The sequence below is a fragment of the Scyliorhinus torazame genome, chromosome 1, assembly GCF_047496885.1.
Source record: "Scyliorhinus torazame isolate Kashiwa2021f chromosome 1, sScyTor2.1, whole genome shotgun sequence".
NCBI classification, from domain to species: Eukaryota; Metazoa; Chordata; class Chondrichthyes; order Carcharhiniformes; family Scyliorhinidae; genus Scyliorhinus; species Scyliorhinus torazame.
In genome coordinates, this window is record NC_092707.1 from 186,394,777 (window position 1) to 186,418,744 (window position 23,968).

At 50.2% G+C, this 23,968-nt stretch overlaps 1 protein-coding gene across 1 annotated transcript in view; it reads right to left on the reverse strand.

The window, feature by feature from the left end:
- Positions 1 to 23,311, reverse strand: part of csmd2 (CUB and Sushi multiple domains 2) — a 995,459-nt gene extending 972,148 nt beyond the window's left edge. The window contains exons 1-2 of the mRNA XM_072502405.1: positions 23,223 to 23,311; positions 22,988 to 23,100 (exon numbers count right to left, since the gene is read on the reverse strand). Of these exons, the coding sequence (XP_072358506.1) occupies positions 22,988 to 23,100; positions 23,223 to 23,311 (202 nt within the window). The remainder of the gene's footprint in view (positions 1 to 22,987; positions 23,101 to 23,222) is intronic.
- Between the last annotated feature and the right edge of the window lie 657 nt (positions 23,312 to 23,968).

The window sequence follows — 23,968 nt, forward strand, 5'->3', positions numbered from 1 at the left end:
CTGGCGCAGCAGCTTCGGAAGCGAGAGGCAGCTAGCGAGATCGGGGGAGTTAGGGATGGAGGAGGGAACACGGTGCGAAGTGCAGTGGGTATCAATGGGGTCTTCAGGGACTTCTACGAGGAACTGTACCGGTCTGAGCCCCCACTGGAAGAGGGAGGGATGGGGCGCTTCCTGGACCGGCTGAGGTTTCCGAGGGTGGAGGAGGGGCAGATGGCGGGGTTGGGGGCGCCGGTTGGGTTGGAGGAGTTGGTCAAAGGGATAGGGAACATGCAGGCGGGGATGGCACCGGGGCCGGATGGGTTCCCGGTTGAATTTTACACGAAGTATTCGGAACTGCTGGGCCCGCTGTTGGTAAGGACCTTTAACGAGGCAAGGGAAGGGGGGCTCTGCCCCCGACGATGTTTAGAGCGCTGATTTCCCTGATCCTGAAGCGGGACAAGGATCCCCTTCAGTGTGGGTCATATAGGCTGATCTCACTCTTAAATGTAGACGCAAAGTTGCTGACAAAGATTTTGGCCTTGAGGATTGAGGACTGTGTGCCGCAGGTCATACACGAGGATCAAACGGGGTTCGTGAAAGGGAGGCAGTTGAATACCAATGTACGGAGGCTCTTGAATGTTATAATGATGCCGGCGATCGAAGGGGAGGCGGAGATAGTGGCAGCGATGGATCCGGAGAAGGCCTTTGGTAGGGTGGAGTGGGGGTACCTGTGGGAGGTGTTGAAAAGGTTCGGGTTCGGGGAGGGGTTCATCAGGTGGGTGAGGCTGCTGTATGAGGCCCCGGTGGTGAGTGTGGCCACGAACAGAAGGAGGTCAGAGCATTTCCGGCTATACCGGGGGACGAGGCAGGGGTGTCCCCGTCCCCCCTGCTCTTTGCACTAGCGATTGAACCCCTGGCCATGGCGTTGAGGGAGTCGAGGAACTGGAGGGGGCTGGTGCGGGGTGGGGAGGAGCATCGGGTGTCGCTCTATGCGGATTAATTGCTGCTATATGTGGCGGACCCGGTGGGGGGAATGCCGGAGGTGATGAGGATCCTTAGGGAGTTTGGAGATTTCTCCGGGTACAAGCTTAATATGGGGAAGAGCGAGTTGTTCGTAGTGCATCCGCGGGACCAGGAGAGGGGGATTGGTGAGCTCCCGCTAAAAAGGGCGGAGAGGAGCTTCAGGTACCTCGGGGTCCAGGTGGCTAGGAGCTGGGGGGCCCTGCATGACCTTAACCACGAGGCTGGTGGAGCAGATGGAGGAGGAGTTTAAGAGGTGGGAGGTGCTGCCACTCTCCCTGGCGGGTAGAGTGCAGTCAGGTAAAATGACAGTGCTCCAGAGGTTTTTGTTCCTGTTTCAATGCCTCCCCTTCCTGATCCCAGGGCCTTCTTCAGGCGGGTTAACAGGAGCGTTATGGGGTTTGTATGGGCGCAGAAGACCCCGAAGGTGAGAAGGGTGTTCCTGGAGCGGTGCAGGGATGGGGGAGGGGTTGGCGCTGCCTATCCTCTGTGGGTATTATTGGGCCGCCAACGTGGCAATGGTGCGTAAGTGGGTGATGGAGGAGGATGAGGCGGCATGGAAGAGGCTGGAGATGGCGTCCTGTGTGGGCACGAGCCTGGAGGCGCTGGTGACGGCGCCGCTGCCGCCTCCTCCAACGAGGTACACCACGAGCCCGGTGGTGGCGGCTACGCTCAAAATCTGGGGGCAATGGAGATGTCACGGGGGGAGGTGGGGGCCTCGGTGTGGTCCCCGATTCGGGGGAACCACCGGTTTGTCCTGGGGAGGATGGACGGAGGGTTTCTGAGCTGGCACAGGGTAGGTATTAGAAGGATGGGGGACCTGTTTGTGGACGGGAAGTTTGCGAGCCTGGGTGAGCTGGAGGAGAAGTTTGGGCTCCCCCCGGGGAACACCTTCAGATATATGCAGGTAAGGGCGTTTGTTCGGCGGCAGGTGGTGGAGTTCCCACTGCTGCCACCACGCAGTGTCCAGGACAGGGTGCTGTCGGGGGTGTGGGTTGGAGAGGGAAGGGTCTCGGCAATGTATCAGGTGATGCAGTAGGAGGAGGAGGCCTCGGTGGAGGAGCTAAAGGGTAAGTGGGAGGAGGAGTTGGGTGAGGAGATTGATGAGGGGATGTGGGTGGATGCCCTGGGGAGGGTGAACTCGTCCTCCTCTTGCGGGAGGCTCAGCCTCATACAACTTAAGGTGCTGCATAGGGCTCACATGACCGGGGCAAGGATAAGCCGGCTCTTTGGGTGCGAGGACAGGTGTGTTAGGTGCTCAGGGAGCCCAGCAAATCACACCCACATGTTCTGGGCCTGCCCAGCGCTGGAGGACTTTTGGAAGGGTGTAGCGAGGACGGTGTCGAGGGTGGTAGTTCCAGGGTCAAGCCGGGCTGGGGGCTCGCAATATTTGGGGTGGCAGAGGAGCCGGGAGTGCAGGAGGCAAAAGAGGCCGGTATTCTGGCCTTTGCGTCCCTGGTAGCCCGGCGAAGGATTCTTCTTTAGTGGAAGGATGCGAGGCTCCAAGCGTGGAATCCTGGATCAGCGATATGGCGGGGTTTATTAAGTTGGAGAGGGTGAAATTCGCATAAAGGGGGTCGGTACTAGGGTTCTTCAGGCGGTGGCAACCATTCCTAGACTTTCTGGCAGAATGTTAGAAGATGGTCGGCAGCGGCAGCAACCCGGGGGAGGCCGTTGGGGGGGGGGGGGGGGGGGGGGGGGGGGGGGGGGGGCGGGTTTGTTTTGTTTTTCTTGAGTGGGCGTGTATTTCTGCCTTTGTGTTGATGAAGGCTGCTAAGTTATTATTTATGTGTATGGGGGAGGGGGGGTTTGTTCTTTTCTTTCTGTATTTTGTTGTTGATATTTTGTGAAAATTTGAAAAACAAAATTTGTTTAAAACGTCTGTAAGGGAACTGTGCCCCCAAGCGGAAAGTAGCATCTGATGCCCCCCCCCCACCCACCCCCCACCCCCCCCCCCCCCTCCCCCCACCCCCCCCACCCCCTCCTGAGATTGGAGTCAATGATTTGTTTCTAATTCCCACCCTCGGCTGTATGGCACCCGCCAGGCTGTAAATTGAGGCGGGGCCGGGATAGGCCATTAAGTGACCATTTAAGGGCCTTCACCAGGGCAACGGTGGACTTCCCATCCAAGGCCCTGCCTGCTGCAATGTAAAATCGGGTCCAGGTCAGGGCAAGCAAGATCCCAGAAAGAATCCGTCCATGCAATTTAGCGCTCCACTCCCCCCCCCCCCCCCCCCACCCCCCACTCCCCCCAACCCCCACTCCCACCATGACCCACCATCCTCATCTTAAAGCCCACCGATGGACAGGATAAAATTGAAGCCATGGAGTTGAGTCGCAGATCAGCAATTTAATTGAATGGCGAAACAGGCCAAAAGAGTAACTTATCCTATTCCTTTGTTCTTAACTGATTATTTGGGTGGCAAAGTGGTGCAGACCCGGGTTGGACCCCGGCCCTGGGTCACTGTCGACGTGGTGTTTGCATACTCTCCCCGTGTCTGTGTGGGTCTCACCCCTACAGCATCCCAAAAATGTGCAGGGTAGGCGGATTGGCGACACTAATTTGTCCATTAATTGGAAAAATTTAAATAATTTAAAAAATTCTTAACTGAGTATTAGGTTTGTGCAGCCAATCAGATGACAGTAGTACTACAATCCAGGACCAGGCGGCAACAATAGCTGGGACACTAGACAGAAACCCCAATATTTTACTAAATTTGTAAGACTGAGGATACTTCGCTCCAGTCGTGATTTCACGCACAAATAGCTATATGGTATATTAAAACAAACTTTAAAAAAAATATATAATAATCTTTATTGTCACAGGTAGGCTTAAATTAACACTGCAATGAAGTTACTGGAAAAATCCCCTCGTCACCACATTAGGCACCTGTTCGGGTACACAGAGGGAGAATTCAGAATGTCAAAATTACCTAACAGCGCGTCTTTCGGGACTTGTGGGAGGAAACCGGAGCACCCGGAGGAAACCCACGTAGTCACAGGGAGAACATGTAGAGTCCGCACAGACAGTGACCCAAGTCGGGAATTGAACCTGGAACCCTGGAGCTGTGAAGCAACAGTGCTCACCACTGTGCGACCGTGACACCCCACAGTAAAGAGATGTCTTGGATAAGCTACTTTGAAAAAGCAATATCCTTCAGGACCCAGCTTCAGATTGTTGCTCGTCTCAACTTATTGTTTGAGCTACCAACCTTTAAAATTGCTCCAATCCCTTTGACAGGCAAATCTTTAACTCACTGTCTTGAGATCAGCGGTTGGTCTGTCCATAGTCAAATCCTTAACTGACTGTTTCTCCAGAAACTGTTAGTCTGTCCACATATAGATTTCACTGTATTGAGAGCACAGCTTATTGTCTGTTCACATCCTAATGCACAACTAAACTCAAACTCGAGAAACTGCTTGAGCCCTGACTCCTCCCATTAACTACATCATCTTACTAAGCTGAACACAATGGGCGGGATTCTCCGACCCCCGTCGGGTCGGCGGGGGGGCGGCGTGAATCCCGCCCCGCCACAACAACACCGGTCGGGGACCTGGCTTGCGGGGGGCGGCTAGCGGGGTCCTCGGGGGGGGGCGCGGGGGTTCCAGCCCGGGGGGGCCCCACGGTGACCTGGCCCGTGATCGGGGCCCACCGATCTGCGGGCGGGCCTGTGCCGTGGAGGCACTCTTTCCCACAGCGCCGGCCTCTGTAAGGCTCCGCCATCGCAGGCGCAGAGAAGAAACCCCCTGTGCATGCGCAGGAAACACACCGGCGGTTCTGCGCATGCGCCAGAATACGCTGGCAGTCCTGCGCATGCGCCAACTCGCGCCGGCTGGTGGCAGCCCTTCGGTGCCGGTTGGCGTGGCGCCAACCCCTCCAGCGCCGGCCTCGCCCCCGGAAGAGCAACTTCCGGGCGGCCCGACGCCGGAGTGGTTCACGCCGCTCTTGGCGCCGATACGGACCGCCCCAGCAATTGCGGGAGAATCCCGCCCAATGTCTCTAATTATCTACTCGCTATCCTTAACATAAACAAAAATCCATGAACCCAAATTTTTATGAAGCTTTAATTGCACCTCTGTCTCCAAAAGGTATAGTTGCCTTTCAAACCAGGATTCTAAAACCATGACTGCAGCAGTCACATATTGATCCAAGCTTTCAATCCTTACTGTACCAATTACGTATAATACAATGGGCGGGATTCTCCGACGCCCAGCCGGGCCGGAAAATTGCCCGGGGGTTGTGGGGGGGGGGGGGGGGGGCGGCGTGAATCCCGCCCCGCCGCCCTGATGCTGGCTGCCGGATACTCCGGTGCCGGTTTGTCGGCGGGGGCAGGAATTGCGCCGCACCATTCGGGGGCCGTTGGCAGCGGTATCCCTGGCGATTCTCCAGCTCACGATGGGCCGAGTGGCCGTCCGTATTTGGTGGGTCCCGCCGGCGTATATTACACCAGGTCTGTACCGGCGGGACTTGGCTCTGCGGGCGGCCTGCAGAGTCCTCGGGGGGGGTCTGGGGGGATCTGGCCGGGGGGGGGGGGGCAAGGTGGCCTGGCCTGTGATCAGGGCCCACCGATCCACGGGCGGGCCTGTGCCGTGGGGCACTCTTTGCCTCCGCGCCAGCCGGTGTAACGGTCGCCATGGCAGGCGCGGAGAAGCCCCCTGCGCATCCACTGGGATGACGGCAGTACACGCTTGCGTTCCCGGCATGCGGCAACACGTGCCGGCTGGCAGAGGCCCTTCGGCGCTGGTTGCCACGGCGCCAACCCCGCCGGCGCCAGCCTAGCCCCGAACGAGCGGTCCAACGCCGGAGTGGTCCATGCCACTCCTAGGCGTCGGTACAGCCCGCCCCGCCAGGTAGGGGAGAATCCTGCCCAATATATCTGGAATTCCTACATTCATCACAGTCGCTTCGGTAAATTATAATTCAGGTTTAATGGTCATATGGTCCCACAAAAGCAGCAACTCCACACTACATCTGGGGCGCGATTCTCCCCCCCCCCCCACCCACGCCAGGTGGGAGAATCGCCGGGGTGCTGCGCGAATCGCGCCATGCCGCCCCGACCCCCACACGCGATTCTCCCACCCCCCGAAACCAGCGCCGCGCGATTCGCGCCGGGCCGCTCGGAGAATCGCGGCAAATGGCAAGCGGCGATTCTTCGGCCCAAATGGGCCGAGCGGCCGCTACGATACGACAGCTTCCCGCCGGCGCTTTCCACCCCTGGTCGCTGCCGGCAGGAGCTCTGCGGGATTGCTGGGGGGCGGTCTGTGGGCTGGGGGGGGGGGGGGGTTCCTTCACCGGAGGGGGGGGGGGCCTCCGATGGGGTCTGGCCCAGGATCGGGGCCCACCGATTGGCGGACTGGCCTCTCCCAATCCTGGGCCTACCTCCTTCCGCGCGCGGCCCCAGAACACTGGCGCCATGTTGGTGAGGGGCCGGCGCGCGTAAGAAGTTCCCCATGCATGCGCAGGATGGTGCGGCCGAACTGCGCATGCGCGGGTTGGTGCGGCGCCGCGTAAGGACGCTGGAGAGCGTGAACCGCTCCAGCGCCGTGCTGGCCCCCTGTGGGGGCCAGAATAGGTCGTGCCCGGGCCCTGTTCACGCCGTCATGAAACGCGATGGTGTTCACGATGGCGCGGGCACTTGGTCCGCGCCCTGGAGAATCGACCCCCTGGTCTCAAATGGGTCTCACAATCTCATGACCCAAAATGTGTACAGACAGCGGTCAGATCCAGTGTTGCTTAAATGATACAGCCAGCTGCAGCACGGTAGCATTGTGGATAGCACAATTGCTTCACAGCTCCAGGGTCCCAGTTTCGATTCCGGCTTGGGTCACTGTCTGTGCGGAGTCTGCACATCCTCCCCGTGTGTGCGTGGGTTTCCTCTGCGTGCTCCAGTTTCCTCCCACAGTCCAAAGATGTGCAGGTTAGGTGGATTGGCCATGATAAATTGCCCTTAGTGTTGGGTGGGGTTACTGGGTTATGGGGATGGGGTGGAGGTGTTGACCTTGGGTAGGGTGCTCTTTCCAAGAGCGGGTGCAGACTCGATGGGCCGAATGGCCTCCTTCTGCACTGTAAATTCTATGTAAAAATTCTATGCAGTAACATCAAGATTTAGGGTTTACTTTGGTGAGATGTTGCAAACATGTGTTAAGTGGACACTGCACTATAAAAGACATGCCTGAGTAAGGAACCCTCTTGCGAAGCCTTATCAGACTCCTGTTTCCCTTTTAATTCCTGTTCTTTTGGCTGTAATACTTCCTGCACCTAGGCATTGCTGGGGCCTATCCCTTTAACTAAAATTAAAACAATAGCAGGATGTGCTCTGACACGTTTGGCCAGCAGCCAATCATCTTCTTTGCAATTCTGAACATATCCTTATTAGTGAAGCCCTCAGCAGTTTCTGGAAGATTCTGAAAAAAAACAAGGGCAGGCTCCATTTTGGCTCTCCATTCTGTGAAAACCTCAGCAGGAGTCAGGTTTAAAACTCTCTCTATCAGCTCGCAAATTTGAATGCTTTCAGCCAGCCTGGGGAAGTAACTTCTGACTTAAATGTCTCCCAGTCAGGCCTGTGACAGTGTAAATCTGTGTTTGAAAAGCCTGGAGATTTCAATGCTTCCAGATAGTCTGTGAAAGTAACCTATGAGAGGAGTTTTGGGCAAGTAGATATTTCTGTTCTGATTGAGAACCGTGAAGCAAGTGCTCCAAATTCTCCCTTGCCTGTTGGGTTCTTCCTGAGAGTTCAGGATAAAGTCCTTTTCCCTTGCAGTCAGTTTAGCCTGTAGGAGTTTCCAGTCCAGAGCCACCTGCTGGCTGAGGGACCGTTTAAAAATCCACTTTAAACCCTCATATTGAGAATTGCAGATTGAACTCAGTGGGGATTGTTGGTTTATCTGGTAGACGCCAATGAGAATAGCACTGACCCGAGGGGAATCATCTTTGAAAGTCCAGGTCATTTGAAGAGAAGACAATTCCAGAGAGAATTCTACAGGATGCATGTTCTATTGAAGACAAACATTAGAAGATCCAAAACAACTGAGGATGGTTCAACACCTTGCATTCTGAAGAGGTCACCACCTACAAAGACCTTAAACTCAACATCGAAGCGCCTCAAAATCTCACACCCAGTTTAATTCCCCTTACTTTGATCCTTCCCCTTCCCCGCTGTGTGCCTGTCTTGTGTGCATGTGGGTGGAGGGTGGGATGGGGTTTGGGGAATAGTTAGACTAGGAGACCATTGTTCTATTATTTCCATTGCATGCTTACCTCTTTTCTTATTAAAAATAATGTTTTACTTACAAATCAGGGACATGCAAGTCATTGGAACAGTTAAGCTTCAAAGATCTCAACTTCCGGTGGCAGCTATGAGGGAGTAGGTTGCACATTTGGTGGCTCCTGTTTCGGTCAGACTTTTGGACCTTTTCCCCCTGACTTTTGCGCTTTTGAGCGTGGAACTGGAAAGCAATAGTACTCAGGCACAGGACCCATACAGAATTGTATGGACCAAAGAAGCCGGAGGGACCGTAAACAGCAGAAGAAGTGGTCGAGTAAGGGCACAGTGGAGGCTGTGAGATAGACCAGCATAGCTGGTGTTCAGAGCAAGGTGCCGCCAGCCCTGCCCGCAATGGAGCAGCTGCTGCAGACTAAGCAGGAGGGCTTTTTGGCTCTGAAGCATGACAACTTGGAGCTGCCACAGAAGTCGATTGACCAGATGGGAAAAAGGCTGGATGATCAAGCTGAGAAGCTCCAGCAGTTGGAGAAGTCAGTGGAGGAGTAGGCTGACTTTCAAACGGTGGCGGAGGTGGAGATTCAAAGGCTGAGGGACCAGCAAAAAGTGCTTCTGGAAAGGCTGGAGGACCAGGACAACAGATCGCGCCGGCAGAACATGAGAATCGTGGGCCTCCCGGAGGGGGCAGAAGGGCGAGATGCTGCCGCGTATGTGGAGGGTATGTTTCAGAAGTTGCTGGGGAACGAGGTGTTCCTGCGCCCGCTGGTGGTGGACAGGGCACACAGAGTTCAGGTGAGGCAGCCGCGACGAGGGGGTCCCCCACGAGCGATGGTGGTACGCTTTCACAGGTACCTGGACAAGGAATGGGTGCTGCAATGGGCAAAGAGCACACAAAGCTGTACTTGGGACAATACCACCCTGCGTGTTTACCAAGATTTGAGCGCTGAGGTGGCCAGGAGGAGGGGAGGCTACAGGCAGGTGACGGAGATACTGTATGAAAACAAATTGAAATTCGGGCTGCTTTTTCCGGCGCGACTGTGGGTTATGTATGAGGGTCAGCACCACTATTTCGAGGAACCTGAAGAGGCGATGGACTTCGGTAAGAAGCAAGGGCTGGCCCTGAGCTGAGGACGTTTGGACTCATGTTAGAACTTTTAAGTATATGTGGTGTCTCTCCCGTTTTGAAAATTGCCTGCAAGTTTGGGTCCGTTTTTGTCATTTCTTTTTTCGGCCTTTTTAGGGAGTTGGAAGGTGGTAGGGATGTGTGGGTTTTTTTTGGCGTGCTTTTTGCGTGGTTGACCTGAATGTTTCCTGTTTGGGCTCTTTGATTAGTTGGAGTATGGCTTGGGGGAAAATAATAAAGAAAACAGTTAAAAGGGTTGGGATAAAATGGATGCTTCAGGGGAACTTTGTGCAATCTTTTTCTGTGTCTGTATGGGAAGGACTGAGCGTGCCTGTTATTTCTTATCTCTTTTTTTTCTTGTTTAACTTGAATTGTGCTATTGTGGGGGTTGTTTATGACTTGTATAGAGTGTTTGCTTCAGTGGGGCTGATCTGGGGAAGTGGTGTGGATGGGTCGGGGGAGGGGTGACTGGGAACAATTGGTGGGAGACGCGCTGGCGCCGAGGCTGGGAGCCCCAGGCTAGCTGAGTGGGGGTAGTCAACGGAAGCCGAGGTGCGGGGTGTGCATATTGTTAGATTAGAGCAGGGGTTACGTGATAGGATGGTGTTGCTAGGAGGGGAGGGGGGGAGTTGTTCTGCTGACGGGGATGGAAACGGGGCACGGCAACAGTGAGGAGGTCATGGGTGGAGCCGGTCAGGAGGCAGGCCAGATGAAGCGCGACACATGGCTGGGGGGCTGGCCAAGGAAAGGAGATGGCTGATCGGCAAAGGGGGGAGGTGAAGTGCCCCCCAACCAGGCTGATCATCTGGAATGTTAGAGGGTTAAACGGGCCAGTGAAGAGGGCGCGTGTGTTGGCGCATCTGCGGGTTCTGAAGGTGGGCATAGTCTTGCTGCAGGAGACGCACCTGAAAGTGGCAGACCAGCTTAGGTTAAGGAAGGGCTGGGTCAGTCAGGTCTTTCATTCGGGGCTAGATTCTAAGATGAGGGGGGTTGCTATCCTGATTAATAAAAGGGTACAATTTGAGGCGGAGGGCACAGTCGTGGATGGGGGTGGCAGGTTTGTTATGGTGAGGGGTAAGCTCGAAGGGGTGAGAGTAGTCCTGGTCAGTGTGTATGCCGCTAATTGGGACGATGTGGATTTTATTCGGAGGATGTTAGGGAAGATCCCCGACTTGGACTCACGTAAACTGATCATGGGCGGGGACTTTAATACAGTCCTGGACCCGAGCCTGGACTAGTCATGTTCAAGAATGGGCAGGTTGCCAGCGATGGCAAAGGAACTGAGAGGGCTCATGGAGAAAACGGGGGGAGTAGATCCGTGGAGATTTAGCCGGCCGACGGCGAGGGAGTTCTCGTATTACTCCCACGTCCACAAGGTGTATTCCCAAATTGGCTACTTTGTTGTGAGTAGGGAACTGCTGGCCGGAATGGTGGGGGCAGAATATTCGGCAATTGCCATATCGGACCATGCTCCGCACTGGGTAGACCTGCAGTTTTGTACGGACAGCATTCAGTGCCCACCATGGAGGCTGGAAGTTGGACTACTCGCGGACGAGGTGGTGTGTGAGAGGCTGAGGAAATGCATGCAGAATTACCTGCAGGTGAACGATACTGGAGAAGTCTCGGCAGCGGTGCTCTGTGTGGCACTGAAGGCAGTGGTGAGAGGGGAGCTGATTTCAATCCGGGCGTACAGGGACAGGACAGATAGAGCAGAGACAGACCGAGTGATTAAGGAAATTCTACGGACGGACAGGAGTTACGCGGAATCCCGAGGCCAGAGTTACTCAGGAAACGACAGAGGCTGCAGGCCGGATTTGGGGTGCTGACCACAGGCAAGGCTGTAGAGCAGCTTAGAAGGGTAAAAGGTGCGATTTATGAGCATGGGGAGAAGGCCAGTAGAATGCTTGCACAACAACTAAGGAAGAGCGAAGCGGCTAGGGAAATAGGGAGGGTAGTGGATGGGGAAGGTAATCTAGTGGGTGACCCGGCAGGGCTGAACAAGGTCTTTAGGGACTTTTAAAGGAAGCTGTACACTTCGGAACCACCTGGGGGGTATGAGGTGTTTCCTGGACGGACTGACCTTCCCAAGAGTGCGGAAGGGGTTGGTGGACGGACTTGGGGCCCTGGTCAGGATCAAAGAGGTATTGGGGGACCTGAAGGTCATGCAGTCGGGTAAAGCCCCGGGGCCGGACGGGTATCCGGTAGAGTTTTACAAAAATTTTGCTGGGATAGTGGGGCCGGTGCTGGTCAGGGTCTTTAACGAGTTTACCCCCGACGATGTCGCAGGCCACCATCTCGCTCATTCTGAAATGGGATAAGGACCCGGAGGCTTGTGGGTCATACAGGCCGATCTCTTTGATCAACATAGACGCCAAGTTACTGGCCAAGATTTTGGCGACTAGAATTGAGGACTGTGTACCGGATGTAATTGTGGAGGACCAAACCGGGTTTGTAAAGGGGAGGCAGCTGGCAGCCAACCTAAGAAGGCTGCTCAATGTGATTATGATGCTCCCAGAGAGTAGGGAGGTAGAGATAGTGGTAGCCATGGATGCTGAAAAGACTTTTGACCAGGTCGAGTGGGATTATCTGTGGGATGTATTGGGATGGTTCGGGTTCGGGGCGGGGTTCATCGACTGGGTTAGACTATTGTATCAGGCCCCGGAGGCGCGTGCAAGGACGAACAGGATGACATCGGACTACTTTAGACTGCACCGTGGGACAGGACAGGGCTGCCCTTTCTTCCCACTGCTGTTTGCGCTGGCCATAGAGCCGCTGGCAATTGCACTGAGAGCTTCTCGGGGCTGGAAAGGGCTGGTCCGAGGGGGGGGGGGGGGGGGGGGGGGGGCTGGGGAGTGGACCAGAGAGTGGAACATACGCAGATGATCAGCTGTTATATGTATCGGACCCAATGGTGGGGATGGACGGTATTATGGCAACCCTGAGGGAATTTGGCCAGTTCTCCGGATACAAACTGAACATGGCGAAGAGCGAGTTGTTTGTAATTCAGGCGAGGGGGCAGGAGAGTAGGCTGAAGGGGTTGCCGTCCAGGTTAGTGGGGGAGAGTTTCCGATATTTGGGGATTCAGGTGGCACGGGACTGGGGCATGTTGCATAAGCTCAACCTGTCCTGACTGGTGGAACGAGTGAGGGAGGAGGTCTGGAGGTGGGATGCGCCCCCGCTGTCATTGGCGGGGAGGGTGCATGACGATTCTCCCGCGGTTCTAGTTTGTTTTTCAGTGTCTCCCCATCTTTATCCCACAGTCCTCCTTTAAGAGGCTGAATAAAATTATTCGGGGATTTGTATGGGCAGGGAAGTCCACACGGGTGAAGAGGGTGATGCTTGAAAGGAACAGAGGAGAAGTGGGGCTGGCGTTGCCGAACTTCAGCAACTATTACTGGGCGGCCAACATAGCGATGATAAGGAAATGGATGGTGGGTGCGGGGTCGGTTTGGGAGCAGATGGAGGCTGCTTTGTGCAGGGGCACTAGCTTAGCAGCCCTGGTCACGGCGCCTCTGCCGCTTCCGCCGGCACGGTACTCCACCAGCCCGATAGTGGTGGCGGCTCTTCGGATCTGGGGCCAGTGGAGGAGGCATGTAGGGGAGGTAAGAGCATCGGTGTGGACCCCAACCTGTGGCAACCACTGATTTGCCCCAGGGAACATGGATGGGGGGTATCGACTGTGGAGGACGGCGGGGATTGAGGATCTGTTCCTGGAAGGGAGCTTTCTGAGCATGAGGGCGCTGGAGGAGAAGTTTGGGCTGGCGAGAGGGAACGACTTTGGATACTTACAGGTGCGGGATTTTATATGCAGACTGGTGCCGTCCTTCCCACGTCTCCCGCCGAAGGGGAGGCAGGACGGTAGTTTCTAGGGGAGAGGTGGAGAGGGTAGAGTCTCAGACGTCTACAAGGAACTAATGAGAGCTGAGGATATGCAGACCGAGGACCTGAAGCTTAAGTGGGAAGAGGAGCTCGGGAGGGAGATGGAGGATGGTGTCTGGGCACAAGCCCTGAGCAGAGTAAACATGACCGCAACATGCGCCAGGCTCAGCCTGTTCCAGTTTAAGGTCGTGCACCGGGCCCACATGACAGTGGCCCGGATGAGAAAATTCTTCGGGCTGGAGGGCAAGTGTGCTAGATGCGCCGGAGGGCCAGCTAACCATGTACACATGTTCTGGTCGTGCCCTAAACTCAGGGGGTATTGGCAGGGATTCGCAGACGTCATGTCCCGGGTATTGATAACTGGGGTGGTAATGAGCCCTGAGGTGGCAATCTTTGGAGTTTTGGAGGACCTGCGAGTCCAGGAAGAGAGAGAGGCCAACGTTCTGGCCTTTGCTTCCCTGGTAGCCCGGCGACAAATACTGTTAGCATGGAGGGACTCAAAGCCCCCGAGGGCTGAGGTATGGCTATCGGACATGGCGAGCTTTCTTGGCCAGAGAAAGTCAAGTTCGCCTTGAGAGGTTCGCTATTAGGATTCGCCCGAAGGTGGCAGCCATTTATTGACTTCTTCGCAGAGGAGTAAACGTCAGCAGGGAGGGGGAGGGGCCAGGGTAGAGTAGGGGGATATTGAGGCAAGTCCTTGTGTGAACAGAGCCATGGTTTTCACTATGTTTAATTTGTGTCTTGACTCTTTTTTTTTTTTCCTTTTTGTACTGTACAATGTCACTTTTTCTATATGCCTAAAATACCCCAATAAAATTGTTTGTTAAAAAAAAAAGATCTCAGGAAAATACACAAATTATTGGTTAATCCGCTTATGTTGGGACTCTGGGGTCTGTGGGGCTGGAATTGACCATGCACTCACCCAGGGTGTCGTAAGACATGTTTGAAAATCTGTGTTGAGTCTACAGTTATGCCGCTGGTTGGTGATTTACCTTGATTTAAATTTGCCTTGTGACACGGGTGCAGGACAAATGAAGGAGTCCACTTCAATTTCTTGTCTATTCTTCTGCAGAAACGGCTACTACTGGTCTCATGTTCTCTTCCAATTCCTCCCTCAGACCTTGGAGATATCCCAAGCAAAACGTGCATGACCAAAGCATTTCTTTTCTCAGGGTGACTCCTACAAGGTAGAGTATCTTCTCTTATGGTAAAGCCCTCTAAGAATTTCTGGGGAAAGCATTGATAGAATATTGAAGAAGTCTTGACAAATGAAGTCTTGACAAAGTGTCAAAAAAATCCCCCAATGTGCATCAAAAGTCCTCTTTAAACCTCAAACAGTGTGATCAGTGAAAACTGTGCATGGCTTTAAGCAGAGTTGAATATCATCCAGAGAATTCCTGCAGTGCGGAAGGAAACCATTTGGCCCGTTGAGTCTGCACCGACCCTCCAAAAGTACATTCTAGCTCGGCCCACTTCTCTGGCTTATCCCCTCGCATTAATTATGGTCAATCCACCTCATCTGCACATCTTTGGACTATGAGGAAAAAGCAGAATACATGGAGGAGACCCACACAGATATGGGGAGAATGCACAAATTACACACAGGCTGCCACCCAAGGCTGGAATCAAACTTGGGTCTCTGGTACAGTCAGACAGACTCCTAACCACTGTTCCACCATGCTGCCCGTGAAGACTTCTTTATTCCTATCCAATTAGTCGTTCGGAAAAGTTAATTGAACCACATGCTAATAATCCTTTTTTAAATGGGCACTATAGGCAAATTCATTGTCAGATGTTTAATGATCCTTGTGGAAGTATTTTATCACATGCCCTTCAACTCATTAGCAAGGTGGCATCTTTTGCGTATAATGAGCTAAATCAGTCTTGCAGCTCAAGACCCCTGCTTGGCCATCTAAAATATCTGGCTCCTACGAACAGTTGGCGAGAAAGGTGCAAGACTGCAAAGCATTGTGAAATGAGCTTAAACAAATCAGTTGCACACCAAATAAATTTAAAGGGTATGTAGCTTCACATGTATCTTCTCCCATACTATCTTAATCTTAGCTTTTAAATCTTTCTATTCTCTTTTCTCTCATGCATGCATCTATTTTCCCAAAAGCGTCTAATCTATTTACCCCAATGAATTCCTTTGCTGATGAGTTCCACATTCAAACCACTCTCCAGGTAAATACTTTTTCTCTCATTTCCCTGTTAGATAATGAATGTCTATTTCTGACCCTTGGCTTTGGGTTCTCCCACAAGTGGATACATTCTTTCCAACTTTACCCTCTCCAAGTTATTCAGAATTGTAAAGACTTATCAGGTCTGCTCTAATAATTCTCCTTTTGAAAGAAAAATGTCCCAAATTGTGACATCTTTCTCAACAGCTGTCCTTGTATAACAAAACTGGAAGAAGGCCTGTACCTTCCATTTCACTGCAAAGTCCATTGAGAAAATGATGAGCAATTATTGATAATCAATGATTATGCTCAATCAATCAATCAGCATGCACTGAATAGCAAAGCCCAATCTGAGATGCAGGGGGATAAATGTTAGAACTGAAAAATATCATGAGGGCTAGAAGTGGCATTATGTGAATGAATTCCTCCCCCACTTAATTTTGCTGGTCCAGTTTTATCCAGTCTTTCCTACAATTCCCATTTTAGTGCCCTTCAATTTTATTTCAAATGATTCTAGTGTGCAAATGTCTTTATCACCAGGAGAAGAAAATCAACTATTGGGAGAGTCAAGATAGCAATGTAGGCTGGGCATTCGTCTTGACAATAATAGATAAACTCAAAATTGAATCATGAGGCTCTTACTCTGTCCACTAGCTTAATGGAGACATTAACTCATTACTCAAAAGGTCAACACCTTTGTTAAAAATGCAGCCACAGTTTTAAAAAAAATACTTAATATGTTTGTCATTCTTCCGTTCGAAACAAATGCTGAAAATTAAAGACAAAACAATGCCTGATTGCTAAATATTCCTGCAGAGGTGCATTTTCTCAGATAGACTCTGTGAGGAAATAAATCTTATGCCTTCAGAACACTCGTTCCCTTTGTATAATTTCTAAATTCACTGCTGCTGTGAACTACACTATTGTGTACTTTAGGTTTAGGTGCAATAAAAGTGATGGATTACTTGGTGTGCCAGCGCCATGAATTATCACAGGTCCATGTCCTATGGCAGTTTTTGCCTTCACATCTATGTTAAGAGCTGTTTTTTATTCTCTCAGCTTCTTTGCCCTATCTTTTCCAGGTGAGTATGAGTCACTGGGTCAATTTTCTTCTTGGGTGCAGCCAGGCATGTTTGTGACGCCTCTGTTCTGCCCAGCGACTGACATTGGCAAAGGGTTCGATCAATGTTGGTGTTAAGCCTAATTTATGCATGCAGCGTCCACCATCTGCATGGGCAAGAGATCCAGTTGGCTCATTTCTATAAGGTCAGCAATGAGGAAATATAACATTTAGTTTGGGCTACAAAACCTGAGGAAGATACATTGCCCGTAAGTAGAGCTCAGATCCACCAGATTGATAGCAGAGTTTGAAGGGTTGAATAATGAGGCAGTTTGCATTAAAGCTTCTTGTATTTAGAAGGCCACAGCATGACAACTTGAATCTATTAAATCGATAAATTGATTCAATGGGGTAGATTCAGAAGGATAACCTGTGGTGGGACCATCCAGAACAAAAGGGCACAATCTGAAAATGAGAGTTAAGTCAGTTAGGAGAAATTAAGGAGCACTTTTTCACATGGAAGGTGAGTGGAGCTCTTATTAATAAATGGCTGTGGATACTGTGTCAATTTAAATGATCATGATTGATCTATCTTTTATTGGGTAAGGGGACCGTGGGATATAGAATAAAAGCAGATACATGTCAGTGCCTGTCGTGATCCAACGTGCTGCAATAGGCTCAAGGGGCTGAATGACAATCACCTGTGTCTATATTTACAAGGACAATGATTCTCTCCCAGAAATTATTAAGTAGTACAGGAAGGTTTTTTGTCAAACATTCATATCAACTTAAATTAGACAGCTAAACATCATCATAACTGGCTCTTTCTCCCTGCTCCCCCCCGTCTCACATAATCTGGTTTGGGCGTTTTCAGTGGCAGGACTGCTCAGTTATATGTGGTGACCATCACTCATCACATGATATAATTCTTATTTGAATTTATTTGTCCGATCCCTCCACATTTGCAATCAAATCATTGGTGACCGAAACTGCTCGAAATTGAACAGGCCTGCAAGGGAAATTTGCAGATTTTTTCACCTTATGAATTTTGACAAGTACTGTTCCATTCATATCAGAAAACTGGATGGTAAGCTTGCTTGTCTCACAATGGATCAAATAAACACAAGATATAATCTTGTGACAATATAAACCATTGTTATAAGTCCAAAGGCAGTGATCCCTTGCTATTCAATTGCCAGAAGTAAAAGGTAGATTTACATAGTTGAATCTTCCTCTGGACTTATACAAATCCAACCTCTGCACTTTTGTGCCCATTTTCACATGCCACTTTTGTCTTTTCACACTGGGGTACGGTTTGCAGAACAGTTTGTGGACCATGCTGGAATGCATGAGGAGTGTGCGTGCAGAGATGGGCCAATTAAAAGGCCCACTTTGGTTCTGCAACACAGTATCCAAGCTCCTATTAGTGTCCAAAGACCCACTAAGCCTCACCCTGCACTTCCCTAACCCCCAAGTCAATCCATGCCCCTTCAGTTCACCCATGCCACTTCTATGTCCCATATATCTTCCATGTCCCCTCACATCAACCCATACCGTCGCTATGCCCCAAGTGTCCTCCAGAGCCACTAACCCAACGTGTACAATATTCAGTCCTCAAATTGCATGCAATATACATGAAACATATTTTGCATTCCTTGGGAAATAATGAACCTCTCACCATCAAATAAAAGCCTCCATATCATTGATTCTGAGGAAACAAATACATCCTGCCATGTGAAAATAAAATTTATATACTTGTAATCCAATTAGTTTGTCTCAATAAAACAGATGAAAGGGACAATTTTTATTAAAACCTCTTGAAATTGTCATTCATTCACCTACTTGCGCTGAGACCCATTAGCATTCAACCTCTGTGAAACATTTTTAATGGCCACAGCTGTCCAAACAATTGAATACTCTCTGAAAAGGAAAGAACATCAGGTGCTCTTTTCAATGTCAGTGCAGAATGCCTCCCAATCCATGTGCCAGAACTTCTGATGGGTGACAATCACACCCAGGTTGCTACTCCGCTCTGTTGTGTTTGCCCAGGTCGGGAGTCGCACATTTTCTGCCGAACCTTTTGCCCTGGGTATGGTAGTAAATGTGCAATTTAGTAGTGCTGGGGAAGTGAAGGCACGCCCCTTTTCTCTGGCACTGAACTTATCTGGTTTATGGCAGCTAACGTTTCCCACCACTTTGAGAAGCCAGAGGAAAGGTGTTTAAGGTAAATAGCAGAGAAGTTAAAAGGGTAGGCTGGGCGGGGGGAGGGGGGGGATGTTATTGAGGTCTGGTGGACAGAGTGTGTAATGTATTCAGTGGAAGGGGGCTAACTGGTCGGGGGAAGGAGTTTAGGTGGTATGGGGCACACAGGATGAAGACTCATCAGGCGGTATGGGGAAGAGGGGGTCAAGGTGGCTGGTCGGAAAGGTGGGAGGATAGTTGGAATATAAGGTTGTATTTGGTGGTCTAGGGTGCAGTCAAGAGGTTGTTGGGGCATTTGGTGGTCTCTCTCCCTCCCTTTCCCTCTCTCTCTCGCTGACTGGAAAGCAGAACTCTCGATCTGAAAGCCAGGGTTGAAGAACCGTGTGCTACAAATAACCACCTGAAGCAAAAGCCTGGATTCTCCGCCTTCCCGACGGCGAAATCGTGTTCGGCGACAGGGCGGAGAATCCGTTTTGGAGCATGAAATCGGGACCGACGCCGGTTTTGCAATTCTTCGCCCGAGTACGCCGTGCCGAGTATCAACCGCCTCAGGCCACTGTCTGAGCCCACCCTGCGATGCTCTGTTGCCGACCGGCCGAATTCACGATGGCGTGGTTCTAACATGGTCCCACCATCTGTGATCCTCAAGTTGCGGTTGCGGACTCAGTCCGGGGCCGCCACAGTCGGAGGAGGGCCGATCGGTGGGGGGGGGGGGGGGGGGGGGGGGGGGGCGGTTTCGGGACTGGGGGCAATGTGTGCGGGCGGTCTGCTGGTGCGGGCGAGCGGCCGATGCGGGGCACTATTTTGCCGGTCCAGGTCCGCCGGCTAAGTCCGCCATGGAGCATGGCGCAGCCGCTGGAGGCCGCCGCCATGCGCATGCGCAGCCTCTGACCCGGAGGTGGGGGGCGGCCGTATTGGCTGCTAGAGCGGCAAGCTCTACAGCATCTGCCTGCTAGCCCCCGGCAAAACGGGAAATCTGTGGCCTTTTGATGCCAGTTTTCCTGGTGTAAAAGACCAGTTTTCCCGATGGCGTGGGGACATAGTCCCAAAAACAGAGAATGTAGTCCAGATTCTTATCTATTACTTTGACTTATCATTTTCTTACACTATTCTCCTCCCCTCTGTGTCTGTCTTGTGTGTGTGTGGGGTGGTGCGGAGGGGGGGGGGGGGGGGAGGGCAAGTTAAAGTGCGGGATTAGTAATTAGATCATTGAATATCTACAGTGCAGAAGGAGGCCATTTGGCCTATCGAGTGTGCACTGAGCCTCTGAAAGAGTGCCTTACCCAGGCCCTGGATACTAAGGGGCAATTTTATCATAGCCAATCCACCTAACCAACATGCTTACACGAGCAGAATGTGTCACCCAAGGCCGGAATTGAACCCTGGTCCCTGGCGTTGTGAGGCAGCAGAGCTAACTGTGGTGAGCCACGTATGGCTACGTAAGGCTGTTAGATATATGTTCTACTATTCTATTAGTATTGTTATCTCCACTGTTGTATATGCTTATTGTTATTGCTGTTCTGTTATTGGTTGTTGCTGTTGTACTGTTGGAATGTTATTATTGGTGCTGCTGTTGGCTCCGCCTGTGGCTCCGCCCAGCTGTGGAGGTATATAGCCCGTTGACCTGGGTCAGCCCTGCAGTGCGGGAGGAGCTACAGGTCGGCACATATTTAGCTTATTAAAGCATCGGTTCACTGCTTCTCAGCGTCTCGTCTGAATTGATGTCTATCACTAACCACTGTACCATCGTGCCGCCCTAGATGATAGTTAACCAATTGTATTTGCTGCATATTTCATTACAGTCCTGATTATAAATAAAAAGTAATTGTGTTTAAATTTACTAACCTGGTGCCTGTAATTATTGGGCAGCCAAGGGCCAAAGACTTTGGGTATTTTTCTAAGAATTATTGGATCATGCATTGTGTTGCGACTCTGGGTCAAGGGGTCTGGAATTGACCACACCCTAGCCCAGGTTGTCGTAACAGTATCCAGTGGCAGAGCAGCAACACTGCGTTGTCGGAATTACTGCAGCGCATACACAGGAGTACTCTTTGATCAATCTTTATTGACTTGTGCACAAGGAGAGCAACTCAGTGGAACTCACAGCATTGCTCTGTCTGAATCCAGCGAAGCAGAAACACTTTTATAGATTTTTCAACCAATAGGTTTATAGTTGCAGCCTAATCCTTCATTTGCATGTCAATACACCAATAATATCAGAGTTAAACTTTCATTTTAAACCAATGAACGGACAGTAATTCTAGCCAATGGAAAACAGGGCAAATGGACCAATAGAAAAATGAGCATTTAAATCATTAATTTGCATGCTTATTGCCCCTCCTTGGATGTTACTGTAGTTTACAGAAAGCGCATTCTTGTTTCGGCCAACTCCATCATTCTGTCTCCGCAGACCCATGTCATTCACTAAGACACAGTTTATTATGGATTCCACTGCATCAACTTTTTATATTATTAAACTGGAAGTCCACTTGGATGCTTTAGTTTCTATTTTATTAGACTATCACCCACATATTACATTGTTTAACACAGCAAATCCACACATATAAAGAATCCCGAACCAAATTTCACAGGAGAGGGGCCATGTCAATATAACAAATGAAGCACTTCAACCACTTTGACCTTTACACAGTTGTTCAGAATTATTATTTAATTGCAATATTTGTTGATGAAATCTATATATGTTTCGATGTTTGATGTGTTAATTTTGCACCTGTTTGGGGGGGGGGGAGAGATTTGGCAGGGTGCGAAGATCTCTGGTTGACTGGCGATTGTAACATTTAAGGTACAGAATGTACTCAGCCTGGAGACATCAAATTCTGCCTAGGAACAGGGGTAGAACCCTATTGGGAGATATTAGGAGGTGACACAGATCAGTTCAAGGAGCAGAATAAATAGCAGCCCAGAGCAAGCAGTTGGACAGGAAGGTCGACTGCAAGCAGCTTAATTCCATGCTGTTGAAGGGGCTGAAGCTCAGAGAAGCCATTGGAGTCATTGGTAGCTCGATGCTGCTGGGGTAGGGGCTCCAGGGAATCCCAGGAGCTGTATTTTCCTGCTACTGCTGATTTGGGCTCAAAGATAGCCAGGGGCAGCATCAGCTCGGTGAATCTAGCTGTTGGGTCAAAAGAAATCCCAGAAAGCAGATGATGGCAGCAACATGGCTGAGAATCTGGGATCCTGCCTGTGTTTCGATGCAAGTGTGTAACCCTGGCCACTGTCGTGTTATGTACTCTGGGGTAACACAGGCTGCAACTGGATGCAGCTTTAACCAAAAGATACTCCAGACCTTGAAGTTAGTTCAATCTGATTTATTGAACCAGTAGCACAGTTAGCACAGTTCTCTATGAGTTTGACTCTCTGCTAACCTAAGTGTGGTTACTCTGTCTGACTGAACCAGACTAGCTCTTAGCCACATGCTGGAGGTGTGATACTGTACATACACCCTGACTCACTCTGTAGATGTTCATCAATGTCCTGTTCTCTGTGTTCATTAGCTGCCTGTCTGTGCCTGTCTGTATATCATTATCTGCATGTCTGCATATCATGACAGCCACCACAAGGAGAACAATCTGGTAGGGAAGCCATCGCAGCTGGAAAGAAGACCAATAAGGCTGGACCTGGAAGCAGATTGGAGAGAAATCTAGAATAGTGAGAGTTTTGGGCGAGAATTGTTCACATGGAGCTCAAATAGAGTACAGTTGCTGTTGACTGGGATCACGCTTGCTCATTTGAAGGAGCAGAGATAAAATTCCATACAAGGAAAACAGCTTTAAAGAATCTTTGTTACTCTTAGTACTGGATGATCTGGGTGGCTTAGAAATGTGCGTGATTTGTCTTTTTGTGGCTGTGTGCTGGTTGCGGTCCATTTAAGCACAGTTTGCCTGTTAATTCATGTTTACCTAATGTTAACTCTGGGTGTTAAGAGTACGAGATAGATAGTATTGACTGTTTGCTTTGTTAACTCATGCATCGCAGCAATTCTTTTGTTTGTTTAAAACACTTTATTTTCTGAGGGAACAACTGGGATTCCAAATGTTATCTATTTTACAATAACAGTTACTGGCCCCGAACTGGATCGTAATGAAATTGTTGGGGGGGGAGGGGTTTCTTGTCTGGGATCGGAACAAAATTTAGGGATCTGGCTTGGGATCTTAACAATTTATTTAATCATTTCAATATCATTTTCTTGTCAATCATTTTCTTGCCATGATCTGAAATGCTCAGATCACGGACACCATTTAAACCAGAAAACATTCACTATTTGCTCACACTTGATTTGAAACTGTAAGTCGGCAGAAGTTCTTACCTTGATAATGAGCACTAAACCCTTTCTGCTTGTGATTACTATCAGAGGTAAAGTGAAGTCGCAGCCAGTTTTTGCTGCTGATGACGGGAGAAGGTAGATTCATTCCAGTCAACCTGCAAGAAAAGGTCATGACATTCAATGAAGCTCAAGGGAAAATGCACATGTCTTTGCATCGATGGGGGCAGATGCTTCTTGCAACCATCTGGCATTCAAAGGCTGAAAAATATTGTATTACCTCCACATCACAAAAATAATCTTACTGCAGACGAACTCATCGAGTCGACAAAAAGTTTTTTTTTTACAATTAGACATTACTTTGACCATTATTAAGAATGCATCATCTAACTCTTGTGAAAACCCATCTGTGTTTTTTTTTAAACCCATCTGTGTTTTTATTTGTTCCTAGAATCGAACATCCATAGCACTATGAATTTTAAAACATTTCAAAGGAACCAGAGCGTTTCTTTTTGCTTATCTCAAAAGGACGGTGCCTTCAAATGGAAGAAATCCTTAAAGAGATATGTCTGGAGTTGGCAGCTCGAACACAAAGCACAGTTGGCAAGATTGAAATACTTAATAATGTGTGAAAATCCTTTCTCTGCGCAGCCTTTCTCAAAAGACAAATTTTTCCATTTTAGCTGTCCTCCCTTTTGAAAACACTGATTTGCTATGGATATTAATAATGGTTGCAACTGCGGGAAATGAAACAGTGGGTTATATTCATGATTTTGATCAGTTCTCATTGTATGAATTCTCCTGTGAGCACAAATAAGGACAGATTTTAATAGGAGAACATGAATTTGTTTGGGGAGATCATCAACAACATTGTTAATCATTGGAGTAAACACCAGCAGGACCCCCAAGATGACACAAATTTTAAAGAGTAAAAAAAGAGACTTGCATTGATGTAATGCCTTTAAACAAATTTTGGGCACCCCCAAAGCGCTTTATAGCCAATTAAATACTTGTGTGCAACCATTG